At 48.0% G+C, this 17,467-nt stretch overlaps 1 protein-coding gene across 1 annotated transcript; it reads left to right on the plus strand.

Annotated features, from left to right (window-relative positions):
- The first annotated feature begins 1,124 nt into the window (after window positions 1-1,124).
- Window positions 1,125-15,836, plus strand: LOC136661587 (sialic acid-binding Ig-like lectin 14). The gene is made up of 8 exons (XM_066638894.1): window positions 1,125-1,174; window positions 3,466-3,870; window positions 4,570-4,872; window positions 5,017-5,070; window positions 5,590-5,856; window positions 12,211-12,510; window positions 13,903-13,984; window positions 15,173-15,836. The coding sequence occupies exons 1-8, from the start codon at window positions 1,135-1,137 to the stop codon at window positions 15,270-15,272; spliced, it is 1,551 nt and encodes a 516-aa protein (XP_066494991.1). The 5' UTR covers window positions 1,125-1,134; the 3' UTR covers window positions 15,273-15,836.
- The last annotated feature ends 1,631 nt before the right edge of the window (window positions 15,837-17,467 follow it).

A 17,467-nucleotide genomic window follows, 5' to 3' on the forward strand; every position in this document is an offset into this window, starting at 1 on the left:
CCCACTGGATCAGGCCATAGGCCCATCTAGTCCAGCTTCCTGTATCTCACAGCGGCCCACCAAATGCCCCAGGGAGCACACCAGATAACAAGAGACCTCATCCTGGTGCCCTCCCTTGCATCTGGCCTTCTGACATAGCCCATTTCTAAAATCAGGAGGTTGCGCATACACATCATGGCTTGTACCCTGTAATGGATTTTTCCTCCAGAAACTTGTCCAATCCCCTTTTAAAGGCGTCCAGGTCAGATGCCGTAACCACATCCTGTGGCAAGGAGTTCCACAGACCAACCACACGCTGTGTAAAGAAATATTTTCTCTTGTCTGTTCTAACTCTCCCAACACTCAATTTTAGTATAAATCTAATAGCAGGACAAGAGCTATCATACTGATTCTTCTTAAATACTTCTGATATTTTGCGAAGACCCCAAGCGGTTACTTCTGCGCACAGATGCTCCCTCCATGTGTCTTCATGCCCACAGAGGTTAAACAGCCCCTTCGGAGAGTGCATGACAGACTTCTGCAAAGGCTTCTGCTTTAGCAAGGACCCTACAAGCTGCTGGGATGTTATTGTAAGACCATCATTATTGTTCTAGGACAGTGGTTACCAAACTGTGGGTTGCAACGTGATTTTGGTGGGTCTCATATTAGCTGAGCAGAGCCACAGGTGATGGGAAGATCAGATAACTAATTGCCTCAAGCCCTGAGGCTACTAAAAAATCATATAGGTGCTAATTGCCCTGCAAAGAGCTCAGCTCCTGCAGTTTGCAATCATTTACAAATACAGAGGTAAATGTTGAGATAACCCTTTTGGGGGGTTATTGTAAATAAATGAATAATTATCCCCCCCCCCCGATGTCTTTTTTTAAAGTCTTAATAGTCATTTTAAAGTGTCATTTTTAAAGTCCCAATAGAGTGTCGTTTTAAAAAGTGGGCCCTGGTGCTAAAATGTTTGGGAATCATTTTTTCTGGATATTTGAGCATCACTGGACTCAAGGATATGTCCCTTCTTCGCTCATTATCTCTCTTTTTTTTCTGCCCATCTCCAGCCTCAAAAAGGAGCCTCCATCAAGGTGCATCAAGATGTTGCAAGACAGAGACATTTGCTCCCGGAAGAAGAATCTGCCCTCCTTTGCGATGACTTTGGCAGCTCTAATCCTTAGCTTTTTCTGCAAAGGTAGGAGTGATAGGATCAGATTGGAAGCCTGACACAAGGTGACTTGGATTTGTACCAGCGATATCACTGGCACACTCTGAGTAGTCCCATTGCAGCTGCTGGGGTTTTACCCAGGATAAGGGGACAAATGCCTGCTTTTCACAAGGAGATCTCCAGCAGTCACAGTTCCCACATTGGATGCAGCTGAGGATGCATCAGAATAACTGGAATTGTGGGATTTTCATTAGGATTGGGCTGTAAATGTAATTGGTCTGCCTTCAATGGACAGGCTGGAGCCTGCCTTCAATGGACAGACAGATCAGGTTCCTGACCCCACAAATGTTGTTGTTGTTGGCAACCTTCAGTCTCGAAAGACTATGGTATCGCACTCTGAATGGTGGTTCTGGAACAGCGTCTAGTGTGGCTGAAAAGGCCGATTCGGGAGTGACAATCCCTTCCACACCGGGAGCAAGTGCAGTCTGTCCCTGGTCTGTCTCCCTGGCTATGGGCCTTCCTTCTTTGCCTCTTTGACTCAGACTGTTGGCCAAGTGTCTCTTCAAACTGGGAAAGGCCATGCTGCACAGCCTGCCTCCAAGCGGGCCGCTCAGAGGCCAGGGTTTCCCACCTGTTGAGGTCCACTCCTAAGGCCTTCAGATCCCTCTTGCAGATGTCCTTGTATCGCAGCTGTGGTCTACCTGTAGGGCGCTTTCCTTGCACAATTTCTCCATGCACGAGTTCTCCATGCACGAGTTCTCCATGTGGTGACCCCACAAAATCACCACAAATCCAGCCTGGTAAGAAAAGAAGAAATGGATGAGTCAGTGAGTTAGAGTTAACATCATGTGGATGTTAGTGAGTCAGTGAGTTAGAAATAACATCATGTGGATGTTCTGTAAACACACACACACACAGGTGCGTGCACACACACACACACACACACACACACACACACACACACACACACACGAACAAAGAATGGTAATTTAGATACAAGGATAAGGATGGGGGAAAGCCCAAACAGAGCCTGGGAAGGAGATATGAGTTGGAAAGCCCATCTGATCAGCTCTAACAGCCCCAAAGGAGGAACAGGACATGAGTGTGATGAAGAAAGGGAGGTGAGGCTTTCTAAGCTATGGGGAGTTCAAGCGAGAAGGTCTTGCTCATGGGGAGGGAATGTCACAGCTTTAACAGGTGGTCTTGGTGTTTATTTGCTTGTCCAGACACTGTGAGGGTGTGTATAGCGTAGACGAACTAGAAGACTGGAGACAGGAAGTCCAGGGTCCAAGCAAGATCCAGGGTTGCATTCTTGGACCTGAGGAGTGTTAGGGTTCCTCCCCCCAGGTTATCCCCCCCCCCCCCAGATTTTCATTCATTCATTCATTCAGTTTTGGTCTCTTTTTTCATCCAGAAGAGAACTCAAAATGGGCTTGGTTTCTGGGTCCTTCTGGTGAAGGGCCTTGAGACTCCTTTTTGCTTCCTTATGAGGAAAGGCTACAGCGTTTGGGGTTCTTCAGTCTAGAAAAGAGGCGCTTGAGGGGAGGACATGATTGAGACATATAAAATTATGCACCAGAAGGATAGAGTGGATAGAGAGATGCTCTTTTCCCTCTCACACAACACCAGAACCAGAGGACATCCACTAAAATTGAGTGTTGGGAGAGTTAGGACAGGCCAAAGGAAATACTGTATTTCTTTACTCGGCTTGTAGTTGGTCTGTGGAACTCCTTGCCACAGCATGTGGTGATGGCATCCGGCCTAGATGCCTTTAAGAGGGGTTTGGACAAATTTCTGGAGGAAAAGACATGATGTGTTTGTGCAACCTCCTGATTTCAGAAATGGGCTATGTCAGAATACCAATGCAAGGGAGGGCACCAGGATGCAGGTCTCTTGTTGTCATGTGTACTCCCTGTGGCATTTGGTGGGCCACTGTGGGATACAGGAAGCTGGACTAGATGGGCCTTTGGCCTGATCCAGCGGGGCTCTTCTTATGTTCTTAGCAGGAAGACAGGGTAGAAAACTTGTGTAACAGTTGCTGGACAGCCAGAACGATGCCTTCTCCCCCTTTGTGCCCCCAGACCCAGTTAATGCAGCAATCTGAAGTGTTGCTGCTACTGTACCAAGGGTGGGGTTTGGCCCTGGGGCTGGGTGCTGTAAGTTCCCCCGGCACTGCATGCCAGACAACCTTTGGGGCTTCCCAGGATGTGGGCTGCTGGTGGGAAGCCTTCATGCAATCATCACGGGGTTGGTGCACAACTGGGCATTTGAAGCATCTGTCAGCACACCAGCTCACCTTTCTCTTCTTCCTCCGGCAGGAATGCAAAGCCAGCAACTGGAAGGTTATACACTGACAGTGCCTGCCAAAGTCTCCGTGCAATGGGGCCTCTGCGTTCATATTCCCTGCACTTTCACGTATCCAGGTCAATCCCGCAGGAAACTGTATGTTTACTGGTTCCAGGATGTGAGGACCATGCACTATTACAAAGGTGATTACACTCCAGGTCTTCTTGTGGCCACCAATGATGAAAGGGAAACTATTGGCAGCTCAGCTTCAGGACGTTTCCGCTTAACAGGAGATCCAGAGCAGGGCGACTGCTCCTTCCGCATCAACGATGCCACATCTACGGACCGGGCGCACTACTACTTCAGAATTATTAAAGGAGAGTCAATAAAATTCAGTTATAGGAACAGTTATACCCGGCCTCAAGTGGATGTGACAGGTAAGAAGTTTCTTATTAATGTGTCAATTTAGCTTTTCCTGACAGTTTCAATCATTTCTATGTTGTGGGAACGAAAGACCCTCTATCTATAGCTGCGAGAAAATCTGTAAACCTGGTCCCAGGTTCCCCAACATGTGAAGAGGACCTTTGTCTTGGTTGGGCTTCCTGGGTGGAAAGGGGGCAGGAGACTGTGACGCCCACTCCCCTCAACCCAGCCCTGGAGTGTGTAGTTATTCGACTTCAGCTTGGAAGAAGTTCAGCTTGGACTTCAGCAAGTTTTGTGAAGAGAGAAAGCTGGGCAGTTTTGTGGGAAGGTCAATGGGGGTGTGTGAGGGCAGAGGGAACTCAACGTTCTTCCCTACAGAGGGATGAATCCTAGAGTGGCCCAGAATGCCAGATGCAAGGGAGGGTACCAGGATGCAGGTCTCTTGCATGCCCCCTGGGGCATTTGGTGGACCACTGTGAGATACAGGAAGCTGGACTAGAGGGGCCTGTGGCCTGATCCAGCGGGGCTCTTCTTATGTTCTTATCCTGCCCTTCTTTGTAGCTGCCTGAGGGACCTGAGGCCAGTCACTGTCTCTCAGCCTAGCCTGCCTCACATGGTCTTTGGTCACGTTGTGGTCCTTGGATGAAAGGTGGGATAGTCAATAATGCAATGCTTTTTTGGTAATTCCTCCCTGGGAATGTTCACTCACTCAGAGCTGATGGAGAAACCTGAGATTCGGAAGTCATCCGAGCTGCTTTTGGGGAAGCCGGTCACCATCAGCTGCCAGGCACCAGGGACTTGCTCAGGGATCAAACCTCAAATCTACTGGACTCCTTACTCCATATATGATGATAGCAAACCATGGCAGCAGCCACACAGCAATGGGAGCATGACCTATGGATCAAATATCACCTTCACACCTTCTGAATACAACAAGGGCCAAGTTCTCACCTGCAGAGTCACTTATGGGTCAGGATGGCCAACAACTGAGAACACCATCCGTGTTGATATAGTCTGTGAGTAGTTCCTTCGGTTCTGTATTGCCCTTAACTTGCCACTCTCTCTCTCCAGGGATCTGGTTTCCTTTTTTAAAAAAAAAGAAAAGAAAAGAAAAATCTCCAAATTTCCCCTTATGCCATTGCTACTCTCTTGCTTTTCAGATGCACCTCAGATAGTCCATATCACAGTGAACATAACAAGTGGCGGACACCTTGGTGAGACTCAAAACTCGACACTCTTTTGATGTTTGAGTTCCCCGTTCTTTTCTGGGCACGTGCAAGACTGTGGAGGTGCCATATGGAGCTCAGTAGGGCAGAAGACTGGTTGAGGATCTCGGGGGGGGGGGTGCATGCAAGGGAAATTCTTATTGGAGTGGATTGGTAGCAAGGGACAGATTGGGGGGGGCTGATAACTTGACAGGATGAGGAAACATCTGGGCTACATGAACCATTTGGGTTTGTCTCCCTTCTCTGCTCCACCACCCTCTTCTTTTTTGAAACCTGGGAGCGGGGAGAGGGGGAGAGAAGCTGGTACATTCTGGGGCATAGGTGGGGGGCACCCTTTTGTGCTCTGCCTTGAGTGTGAGGAAATCTTGGGCCAACACTGGTCACAGCTCTGCATGTCCGGCATAAACCATCACTTTACACTAGACACAAGAATGTCTCAGCTTCAGGGCTTTCCTTTGGTGGTAGGAATTTCCTGGCAATTGTAAGCCAATTCTTTTTCCCTTGCAGGCTCATCCTCGCTGAAATCTGAAAGGGATCCGGATTCCGTTGTGGCCCAGGAGGGCAACAATGTCAGCCTGGCCTGTCAAGCCGACAGCATACCCGATCCCCTCCTGAGCTGGACAAACTGGAACAAGACCCTCAATGACTCCAAGCAAGCCAAGGAGCACTACCTTCTGCTGCCCAAGATCCGTCCAGAGGACACCGGGCTGTATCAATGCCAGGCAAAGAATCTACTTGGCTCAGTCGAAAATGCTGTTCATGTGACCGTGCAATGTAAGATCTGCGGGCAGGACTCCTGGGAGGGGCCTCCCTCTGCAGGCACTCATCTTACGCTAGGAGATTTGAGTGGCACTAAACACCAGGAAGCACTCCTACTTAGGTTTCCAAAGCACATGAGAAGCACAGTGCACTCAGTACTAGGCTTTCTGGATAATCTGCCCAATTTGATTGCGTTGCAGAGTCTTGCAACAGGATGTGCAAATATTGAACAGCGGCCTGACCACGACTTCAGGGGTCACAGAATGAGCTGAGAATTACAGAGTTTTCTAAGGAGCTATTCCACAAACATGACATGAGCACACCTGGTTGTGGAACCACAAATTTCAGGCACTGGAAATAGTCAGTGTCTGAAATCTGTGATTTTGACCACAAGAGGGCACCTTTCTACAGCTTATGAGATGACCAGCAGAGGGGGTTTTTTTTAGTTTCATACATGGGGTAAAACTAAACCTGATCCAGGAATTTTTCTTTTACTTTTTTTTTTTGTCCATGTGGCTGCCCTGTTATTAACAGTATATACTTTTGAACAAAAAGTTCACAAAGTGGTTTACAGACAAGTCAACTAAATGGCTCCCTGTCCCAAGATGCAAAAGAACACCAGCAGACAGCCACTAGAACAGACACTGCTGGGGTGAGGTGGGCCAGTTACTCTCCCCCAGCTAAATAAAAGAGAAGCACCCACTAGAAAAAGTGCCTCTTACCCAGTTAACAGGGGTAAGTAGGGCAAGGGGTAGGGCAGAGTAGCGAGGGGAGTATAATTTTTACAGTATAAGGGCCCAGTCCTATCCAGTTTTCTAGTGCTGATGCAGTGGTGCCAGTGGGGTGTGTGCTGCATTCAGTGGTAGAGGGGCAGTCACTGGGGCCTCCTCAAGGTATGGGAACTTGTGATCCCTTATCATGGGACTGCGTTGTGGCTACTCCAGAGCTAGAAAGTTGGATAGGATTGGGGTCTAAGGCTGCAATCCTAACCACACTTTCCTGAGAGTAAGCCCCATTGAACAAAACAGGACTTACTTCTGAGTAGACCTGGTTAGGCTTGTGCCCTAAGTCATGTAAGAGTGAGGGGAGTCGAATCCTCACCCACCTTACTTCCCAATGTTCTGTTGCTTCAAGCGTTTACTCCAGTGAGAGTCTCTTGAAGGAGCGACCGCCCCACGGTTCATCAAGGCAGGGGAGATCAGCTTGCTATGCAAGAGCATCAGGATATTTCCTCTCCCATCCAGCCTAAAGCTTTGATTATGTGGCATCATGAACAGATGGCCTTGGGTTCAGCTTGCAAAGTTCATATTGCTTCTCCCTCCCATATGTTAGGCTGCCGCGCCATAGGAAATGCCTGTGTGCTTTCTCCATACCTATGGAAAAGTGCAGAATCAAATCTCTGCTTTGGCATCCCAAGAAGCTTTTCCTTTTTTCACAAAAGCAAGTTTCTAGTCCTCATGATGCAAGCAGACAAAAACACAATTAATTCCCTTTTTATTTTCTGAGTTCTCTCCACATCCCCTTTCAAAAATACAAATGGAACACATAGCTAGAGATGGAGGCGGAACACACTGTGAAGGGTTAAGATGTGCGATCCTTGACTTAAAAATGCATTCAGAAGATTGTTCTGATTCCAGAGACTGGGGAGTAGAATTTGAATCTTATGGGGGAGTGGAGTGCCACTTAAGAATCTTAAGCCTGTGATATGTCAGTGTCAAAATAAGGTGCCGTAACACCCTGGTGTACACTTTGGATAGGGGGAAAAGAGTTCCTTGACAAGCCATTGCCAGTCCTAATTTCCCAGTAGGGTTCTGCAAGGCCGATGGCCACCCACCAGTGGAAGTGAGTTGGGTCAAGGAAAAGAGGACCGTGAAGCAGTGGAGCTCTTCCCCAGATAGCTGGTTGGAGCTGAGCAGTTTGACCATTGAGGCTAAGGGTGAATACACCTGCCCTGCCCGGAACACCTTAGCCCCTGTTCAGAGCACCTTCCAGCTTGACATAGCATGTGAGTGAGTTATGACTGATGTGAATGCCTGAAACATATTAATAATAACAGCTTCCTATTCAGGACCGGCCCATCTCTGAGGACAACTGAGATAGTTGCCTAAGGTAGCAGACTGACGAGTGGGTCCGCTATTTGCTTAAGTTCACCTGCCCACATCGCTTCAATTTCTTCTCCAACGCTTTTGAAACTGGTCCTGCTTCTTGCAGTGGGAGCATGTACAGTACTTTGTGTTGTACAGTGGCATACAAAGAGGGTGGCCCGGGGGGCAGTCGCAGGTGCCAGTCTGCAGGGGGGTGTCTGAGAGGCCACCCGCGGATGGTGGCAGCAGGGGTGGCTGCAGCTGTGATTTGACTGCAGCAGCCTGCAAGAGAAGCATCTTTATTGGTATGATGATGATGATGATGATGATGATGATGATGTCCTCAAGCGCTTGTGCAAATTCCTCCACTTTTCTCTGATCCCGGGTCTTGCTGGTATCAATGCGAGGTCTTCCTTCCTTTTTCGTGTGATACAGTTGCTTTGTTTGCAGTTTCACTCTGCTGCACACCAGGGAGTGGTCAGTGTCGCAGGCAGCACCATGATAACTGCGTGTGATCTTGATGCTGGGAAGGCTGGAGCGTTTGGTGAGAATCAGGTCGAGTTGGTGCCAGTGCTTTGATCTTGGATGTCTCCAAGAGACTCTATGTTGGGGCTTTGTGTTGAAGAACGTGTTGCTGACACAGAGAACGTGATGACAGCAAAACTCTAGCAGGCGTTGGCCATTTTCGTTCATCCTCCCAGTGCCAAACTGACCTAAGCAAGTGGGCCATGAACTGTTATCAGCACCAACTCTAGCATTGAAATCGCCGAGGATGAACAACGGCTCTTTTACAGGGATTTTCTTGACAGTGGTGGCCAGGTCATCATAGAATTTGTCTTTGGCTTCTGCTGGAGACGACAGAGTCGGTGCATAAGCACTGATGAGAGTGATAGGTCCTGCTGATGACTGGAGCTGCAGGGACAAAATTCTTTCACTTCCCACAGTAGGTGGGATGATGGATTTCAGCAGGGTATTTCTGACCGCAAAGCCAACGCCATGTTCCCTGGTTTCGTTTGGTGGTTTTCCCTGCCAGAAAAATGAGAAATTTCTCTCCTTGACAGATCCGGAATCTGGCAGCCTAGTCTCTTGAAGGGCGACGATGTCCATCTGCAGTCTGCTCAGCTCCATGTCGATGACAGCTGTTTTGCGTGCGTCGTCTATTTCTTGCAGGTCATCAGAGAAGCCAGGTGTCATTGTCCTAACGTTCCAGGTGCCCAGCTTTAGGGCAGTAGTTTTCTGTTTTCTGTTGCATGGTGCAGAGTTGTCGATCCGCTTGTCGGTTTTCACCCTAAACCCCACGCACCCCATGAGGTTAACGGACCGTGGCGAGGCAACACCTTACTGGCTGGGGACTGCCCAGCTTAAGGCGGGCGGTAGCTGCCCAATGAGATGCAATGATCTCTCCCACCGTCGGAAGCAGCCCCTGGCGTCATGCTCTACGCCAATCGAGCAAAGACTTATAACCGGTAAACTGCTGCTTCCCGTGTTGTGCCGACGCACAGAGAAAAGTGGAGGAAGAGAAAAGTGGAGGAATTTGCACAAGCGCTTGAGGAATCTCTTCCAGGCCTGGCCGACGCAAACGCATCCAACAGATGGGAACATTTCAAGAGTACCGTTTACAACACCGCCTTGTCCATATTCGGCAAGAAGACCAACAAGGCGGCAGACTGGTTTGAAGCCCACTCTGAGGAGTTGACACCAGTCATTGAGGAAAAGAGGAGAGCTCAAGCAGCATACAAGGCCTGTCCCAGTGAGCGCAACCTGCAGGTCCTCCGAACTGCTCGTAGCAAAGTCCAACAGACTGCCAGGAGATGTGCTAACGACTACTGGCTCCAGCTCTGTTCCGACAAACAGATAGCAGCTGACACGGGCAACATCAAGGGGATGTATGATGGTATCAAGCAGGCCCTAGGTCCAACACAGAGGAAAATTGCCCCTCTGAAGTCTGCCACAGGTGAGGTCATCCAGGATCGGGCGCAGCAGATGGAACGCTGGGTACAGCACTACTCTGAGCTATATTCCAGAGAAAATGTAGTCACCGAAGAAGCACTGAACAACATTGAGTGCCTGCCTGTGCTGGAAGAGCTTGACAATGAACCAACCCTAGAAGAACTTCACGTGGCCCTGGACTCCCTTGCCTTTGGCAAGGCACCTGGAAAAGACAGCATCCCTGCTGAAGTCCTAAAATGCTGCAAAGAGATCATCGTCACTGAGCTGCATGAAATCCTCTGTCTCTGCTGGAGAGAAGGTGGAGTACCTCAAGACATGAGGGATGCAAACATCATCACGCTGTACAAGAACAAAGGTGACGGGTGACTGCAACAACTACAGCGGCATCTCTCTCCTTAGCGTTGTAGGAAAGCTGTTTGCCCGAGTTGTACTAAAGAGGCTCCAGGTACTTGCAGAGAGCGTCTATCCAGAATCGCAGTGTGGATTCCGAGCCAACAGGTCCACCACTGATATGGTATTCTCCCTTAGACAACTGCAGGAGAAATGCAGGGAACAACGACAGCCACTCTTTATAGCCTTCATAGATCTCACAAAGGCTTTCGACCTGGTCAGCAGAGACGGCCTCTTCAAGATTCTCCCCAAGATTGGATGTCCACCCAGGCTCCTCAGCATCATCAGATCTTTCCACAAGGACATGAAGGGCACTGTTGTCTTCGATGGCTCCACATCAGACCCTTTTGACATCCGAAGCGGAGTGAAGCAGGGCTGTGTTCTTGCACCAACCTTGTTTGGGATTTTCTTCGCTGTCCTGCTGAAGCAGGCCTTTGGAACTGCAACAGAAGGCATCTATCTCCAGACCAGATCAGACGGAAAGCTCTTCAACCTCTCCAGACTGAGAGCAAAATCCAAAGTCCAGCTGAAATGTCTGCGTGACTTCCTCTTTGCCGACGATGCAGCTGTCACTACCCACTCTGCCAAAGATCTCCAGCAGCTCATGGATCGTTTTAGCAAGGCCTGCCAAGATTTTGGACTGACAATCAGCCTGAAGAAAACACAGGTCATGGTTCAGGATGTGAACTCACCTCCCTGCATTACAATTTCTGAGCATGAACTGGAGGTTGTCCATGACTTTGTGTACCTTGGCTCAACGATCTCCGACACTCATTCTCTCGATACCGAGCTAAACAAGCGCATCGGTAAAGCAGCTACCACGTTTTCCAGACTCACAAAGAGAGTCTGGTCCAACAAGAAGCTGACGGAACAAACCAAGATCCAGGTCTACAGAGCTTGCGTCCTGAGTACACTTCTGTACTGCAGTGAGTCATGGACTCTTCGCTCACAACAGGAGAGGAAACTGAGCGCTTTCCACATGCGCTGCCTCCGACGCATCCTCGGCATCACCTGGCAGGACAAAGTTCCAAACAACACAGTCCTGGAATGTGCTGGAATCCCTAGCATGTATTCACTGCTGAAACAGAGACGCCTGCGTTGGCTTGGTCATGTCGTGAGAATGGATGATGGCCGGATCCCAAAGGATCTCCTCTATGGAGAACTCGTGCAAGGAAAGCGCCCTACAGGTAGACCACAGCTGCGATACAAGGACATCTGCAAGAGGGATCTGAAGGCCTTAGGGATGGACCTCAACAAGTGGGAAACCCTGGCCTCTGAGCGGCCCACTTGGAGGCAGGCTGTGCAGCATGACCTTTCCCAGTTTGAAGAGACACTTTGCCAACAGTCTGAGGCTAAGAGGCAAAGAAGGAAGGCCCATAGCCAGGGAGACAGACCAGGGACAGACTGCACTTGCTCCCGGTGTGGAAGGGATTGTCACTCCCGGATTGGCCTTTTCAGCCACACTAGACGCTGTGCCAGAACCACCTTTCAGAGCGCGATACCATAGTCTTTCGAGACTGAAGGTTGCCAATACAATGATGATGATAGATAGATAGATAGATAGATAGATAGATAGATAGATAGATAGATAGATAGATAGATAGATAGATAGATAGTGAACATTATCTATCTATCTATCTGTCTGCTCTTCTTCTCTGGCCATTATTATTATTATTCATTTCATGGTATGACTATTGCCAAAAATCATTTTATCTTACGGGTGCCAAAAAATTATGGGCTGTGTGTGCCAAATGGCCTTGATATGCCACTAGTGCATTAGAAGTCACGCTTGGGAAATCAGGTCAGAGCAGTGTCTTGGCGCAAGAGGCTCTCCCCTGTCCCAGAGTGCTCCCAGCGCCTCTAGTGGATGCACTGCAGTATTGCAACATAATCTCTTGTTTTATCCATTTGCCTTATTTCAATGTGCCTTTTCACTTCTCTCCAGATGCCCCCAAACTCATCAGAGAAAATAGTACCTGTTGGCCTGAGAACAATGACTTCCTCTGTACCTGCGCCCTGCAATCCTGGCCTCCGCCCCAGATCTGGTGGCAAGTGGAGGGGGAGACCCTTAGCGGGAACAGCAGCAGGGGGTCCCTGAGCATGACTTCCTGGCTCCAGGGGGAGAGGGCCACCAGCCGCCTGAGGTTGAACGACAGCCTGGATAAAGACCACAGCATCATCTGCCTTGGAAACAATTCTGTCGGCGTTTACACAATGCAGTTCCAACTCAGCACCTTCCAAACAGGTAAGGTTCCACCAGATTCCTGTGCTCACCTGCCAATCAGACATCTGTAAGAGGTAAACTGAGACCTCATCAGAAGTATGGTGGACTCTGCATCTATGGGCTTCCATCTGTGGATTTTTTTTATTATTGTTGGCAACCTTCAGTCTTGAAAGACTCTGGTATCGCGCTCTGAATGGTGGTTCTGGAACAACGTCTAGTGTGGCTGAAAAGGCCGATTCGGGAGTGACAATCCCTTCCACACCGGGAGCAAGTGCAGTCTGTCCCTGGTCTGTCTCCCTGGCTATGGGCCTTCCTTCTTTGCCTCTTAGCCTCAGACTGTTGGCCAAGTGTCTCTTCAAACTGGGAAAGGCCATGCTGCGCAGCCTGCCTCCAAGTGGTCCACTCAGAGGCCAGGGTTTCCCACTTGTTGAGGTCCACTCCTAAGGCCTTCAGATCCCTCTTGCAGATGTCCTTGTATCGCAGCTGTAGTCTACCTGTAGGGCGCTTTCCTTGCACGAGTTCTCCATAGAGGAGATCCTTTGGGATCCGGCCATCATCCATTCTCACGACATGACCGAGCCAACGCAGGCGTCTCTGTTTCAGCAGTGCATACATGCTAGGGATTCCAGCACGTTCCAGGACTGTGGAACTGCCAACCAACCGTATCTGCGGATACAAAGGGTTCATATGGGTGCCTCTGAATGCTCCCAGCAATTACTTACCTGGCCTGGGCTCAGGCATTCCTAAGAAGCACATTTAGACCTCATCTAAAGTAAATTGACTTGGAAGTAAGGCTCACGTCTTTCAATAGACATGCCTTCCAAGTATTTATGTTTAAAAGTGAGGACATGGATTTCTTACCCGGATTTAGAAGCTCCACCCCTTCCGAGGTTGTTAAAATTAAACCCAATGAAGACTGGATCAGGAGTGAAACTGGCACCCCTCCCCCCCTTTTTTTAAATAAAGAGACGTTCTATTTCCATATTAAGCAGTCCAAGTCTTCCATCTCATGTGAATTATAAATGGTTACAGCCTGTTTCTGTCTAGCAAGCCTGTTTTAATGACATGATACAGAGGCTTTTGCAAACAAGTCTGGTTTAATCTAGCAGCTTAGTTCTTGCAACTTCCCTGTCATTTCCATGTCTTTGTCCCACGTATGGCCTGAGCAAGGAAATGGGAAGAGCCTGGATCATCTTACGGCCAAGATTATCTGTGCTCCTAAAGGACATGTGCTTAATTGCCTGATGTAGTTATGACAGGGGAGTGAAACTGGAGTGAACTGGAGTTGGGACATCAATGCTTTCTTTTAAAAAATGCTTTGTCTTGATTGTACATAATAAACCCATAGATTTGTCTCCAGAGCATGAATTTTCATGCTATCTCATCCTCTTTTGTGCCAAATTCTCATTGCAGAACTCCACCATGGGATCCTTAGTGCGCTATTTGGCTCAGAGACCAGAGGGATCATCTTCCTCCTAGCCCTCTGCCTGATCAAGTCAGTCATACTCTTGTGTCATTAACGTTTAATTGCTAATTTTAGTTTTTCAGAGAGATGTAGCACAGATACCAAAAGACGTCTTTGAAGGAGAAAAATCAGGGCCAAAAATTAGACAACACAGTAATGTACCTAAAATAGAAGAAAGGTTGATTGAAACATGGTTGAGTTTCAGTGCACAAAACCAGTGCACATCTAGAAGCAAAGTGTGACTCAGGATAAAACTAGCTCAGCCCGTATAGAGACGATAAAGCTGCTCCCCTTGAGACCCATCCAACAGCTTCTAAAAACCAGCCATTTCACAAAATGAATATAGCTTTGAATTTCTCAGGTGAGACATACTGGCGTGAGCAGAGGGCAACTCCAGAGCTACAGTGATTGAAAGAAAGTCCTTGTCAAACCATCTACACACTGTGGCAGTTTGATCATTTTTCTTGTGTCCTTCCCCGCTGCTGGGAACCCGGGTTCAAATCCCAGTCTGGCCTTGTTTGGTTTGTGGGCAGAGTGTGGAATAGAGCATGGAGCATAAAGCACTCCTGAGTTTTCTGTGTGCATGGATGTGTGCGTGTCACGAGCATGCGTATACACTGAGAAACACCAAAATCAGTGCATATGTTTGTACAAGCTGTCATTTTGCAATCGACTCTGCCTCTTCATACTGGCCATTTTGCATCGGTGTACCCCGCAGTTCTGGCAAAATGAAAAAGATCCCCGAAAGTCTACAGTATGTCCCCACCCCATCCCCAGTATATGCAGTGATTTTGTAGAGTCTCTGAGAAGTGATAACCTCATCCTAACGGAATTAGTAAATATTGGCCGTAAACGTCCCATCATTTAAAAGGAGACCCTGTCTAAGGCTTCAGTCCTAAACACACTTTCCAGAGAGTAAGTTCCACTGACCATAATGGGATTACTTCTAAATAGACATGGCTAAGACTGTGCTGTAAGGCTGACTTTGCACAGATCTTCAAACCATGAATGAATGGATAGAAGTCTAACCCTCTTCATTGCAATGACAAATTAGGATGTGAAATGAAATAGATAATTCTGCATAAAGCTCCTCCTGATTTTGACACCTGGCCTGGGCATATATTTGGCTGAACATGGGAAATGGGAGACATGATGGGGACTAGTTCTTCCCTTCCGCCTCGTGGCTAATGCCTCTGTCCTGCTTCATTTTGCTTCCAGAGTTTTGCTTTGTTTCTCGCTCTTCTTTTTCGCCTTTCGGTTTCTGAATCCGAGGAAGATTCCACCGAGGAAGGCGCCATTGGCTACAAGTGGACTCTAGCAGATGTTGACACCAAAAGGATTGACTGCAGTTCTTTTGCATCACACCCGACAGGGAAATCTTGGATTCTGTCGACCCATGGAGTGGAAGCACATGAATACATAGAGGAACCCAGAGGCGCACAGATGCCCAGATGCCCCTTCGATTTCAAATGAGCCAGGGTTGACTGTGATTCTTTGGTTTCATAATCAGATTCACAGTTGTGGTGTAGAATCACTGCTCCAAGCTCAACCATCCATTGTAAGACAAATAAATTTAAAGTGAGCACTCTAGTCAGGGCCGACCCAATCGAGAAGCCTACTGGGAGCACTGCCTGAGGTAGGAGATGAATGGGGAGGTATCCACCTCCATATTGTGAAGGTGGCTGGGGATATCTCCTCCTGCTGCTTTATGGATTGAAAGAAAGAAGAATCAGGGACATAGAAGAAGCAAATGTGTAGAGCAGAGGACAGTGGGGAGCTAGAATGGGAGGGATGGTAACAAAAGGAGCTCAAAAGTGTCAGAAACAAAAAAAATTAAGCCTGTAAAAAAGATTCAAAATTATGTGTCTCTCATACTCTCCTTTATTTTGTCTCATCTCAATCTGATAGAAATTTTAAAATAAATCAAAACAAAATAAAAATCAAAGCACATAGTAAACACACGTGTGTGTATTTATTATAACACATCATCACTATTACCGTAGATACTCGCCTATCAGGCGATCTCATAGATAAGGCAAAAGCAGGTTTTCAGTCAAAAATCATGGAATGTGCTATGACCCACAGATAAGTCAGGGGATAAAACTTTGGGAAAGGTGCTTGTGAGGAAGAGCTGTGGCCTGTCCTAGAGCCTGATTGCCCAGGAGCCTGACTGAAAGGGGGGAGAGAATTTGAACCATGCCACTGTTTTTGAAGACATGGTGCTTATGCAGTACTGGGTGCCATTCTGTGTAATGGAACAGCTGAGAGGGAGGAAGGAGAGAGGTAGTGAGGGGAATTTTTTTGATCTGCAGTTCTACTGAGTTTGTAGTCCATAGGCTCTAAGACCCAGTAGCAACCTGCCTGTCAAGTCACCTGCTGGCTAGTTGCAAAGCATCTCCCTGCAGAAGGAAGCTGTTGGGAGGGGTAAGGCATGGCCAGCTGGAGCTCGCTGCACAAGGTGGGCTCATACCTGCCACTTCTCCGGGCTTCTCCCGGCTGCCGCAACACCCCTGAACTGCCATGACCCTGATTGACCCACAGATAGTACGAGGAGATGGTCTACACTGGACTCTTTGGTAAAAATTTCTCGCCTTTAGGCAAGTATCTATGATATATGCAGCTGCCAAAACACCCCTGAACTGCCCTGACCCCCCTGAGTGACCTGCAGATAGGACGCGGAGATGCTATATGCTGGATTTTTGGTAAAAAGTTTGCGCCTTAAAGGTGAGTGCGTCATATACAGCTGTTCAACAAAAAGCTCACAAAGTGGTTTACATAGCAAAACATGACACGTTGCATTGCAAAGATTGCTTATGTTACATTGCATAATACGGACACAGAATGCCTCTTATCTGGGGAAATCGGTATATAAGTCTTTAAAATAAATGCATTAAATACATACCTTGAGAAGTTGATCTCGAGGTCCTGGCTCTGCTCCAAGACAACCCTTTCCAACGATATCACATTGCCCGTTCCCAAAACGGTTAGCTCAGGAGAAATCCCGCTGTTATAGGATTTCCTGCTAAAGGCAGGGGGTTGGACTAGATGACCTTATAGGTACCTCCCATGATTCTATGAAACACTGGCTTGATCGGTCGCATGCAAGACTCCAAAGCAACTCACACATTCACATCCCACAAAAATGTCTCCCCACCTCTCCTTTCCTAAACTTTTTGAGTATCTTCCTAAACTCCTTGACCTTCCATAGTCTCCTCTCCAGTAACACTCAGCAAGCTCCTATTTTCTTATTCAAATGAACTCTTTGCATGACCACTAAAATTTTCACATCCTGGTTTCTTAATACCCAAAGCTAGCCAAATCTAATTTTCCTCCTAAGAGGTTAGTTCTTGTTGGAGACAAAGGACAACATCTGGAGTGTTCCATGGTGCAGCTGTCAATCAACAGTGGAAGTTTAATAGCTCAATCCTATACTCAGCAGCACCCCTGGGTGCAGTGGTACCAAAATGACCACTGTTGTATCCAGCAGCACCACTGGGGCTGCCAGAGGTCTCA

Source organism: Tiliqua scincoides, chromosome 10 (genome assembly GCF_035046505.1).
Source record: "Tiliqua scincoides isolate rTilSci1 chromosome 10, rTilSci1.hap2, whole genome shotgun sequence".
Classification (NCBI taxonomy): Eukaryota; Metazoa; Chordata; class Lepidosauria; order Squamata; family Scincidae; genus Tiliqua; species Tiliqua scincoides.

Excerpts from the sequence above, each read along its gene's own strand:
- LOC136661587 (XM_066638894.1), top strand. The coding sequence starts at position 1,135 with ATGACTTTGGCAGCTCTAATCCTTAGCTTTTTCTGCAAAG. Across the intron at positions 5,071-5,589 it reads AACAAGTGGCGGACACCTTG|GCTCATCCTCGCTGAAATCT; the intron begins GTGAGACTCAAA and ends TTTCCCTTGCAG. Across the intron at positions 5,857-12,210 it reads TGTTCATGTGACCGTGCAAT|ATGCCCCCAAACTCATCAGA; the intron begins GTAAGATCTGCG and ends ACTTCTCTCCAG.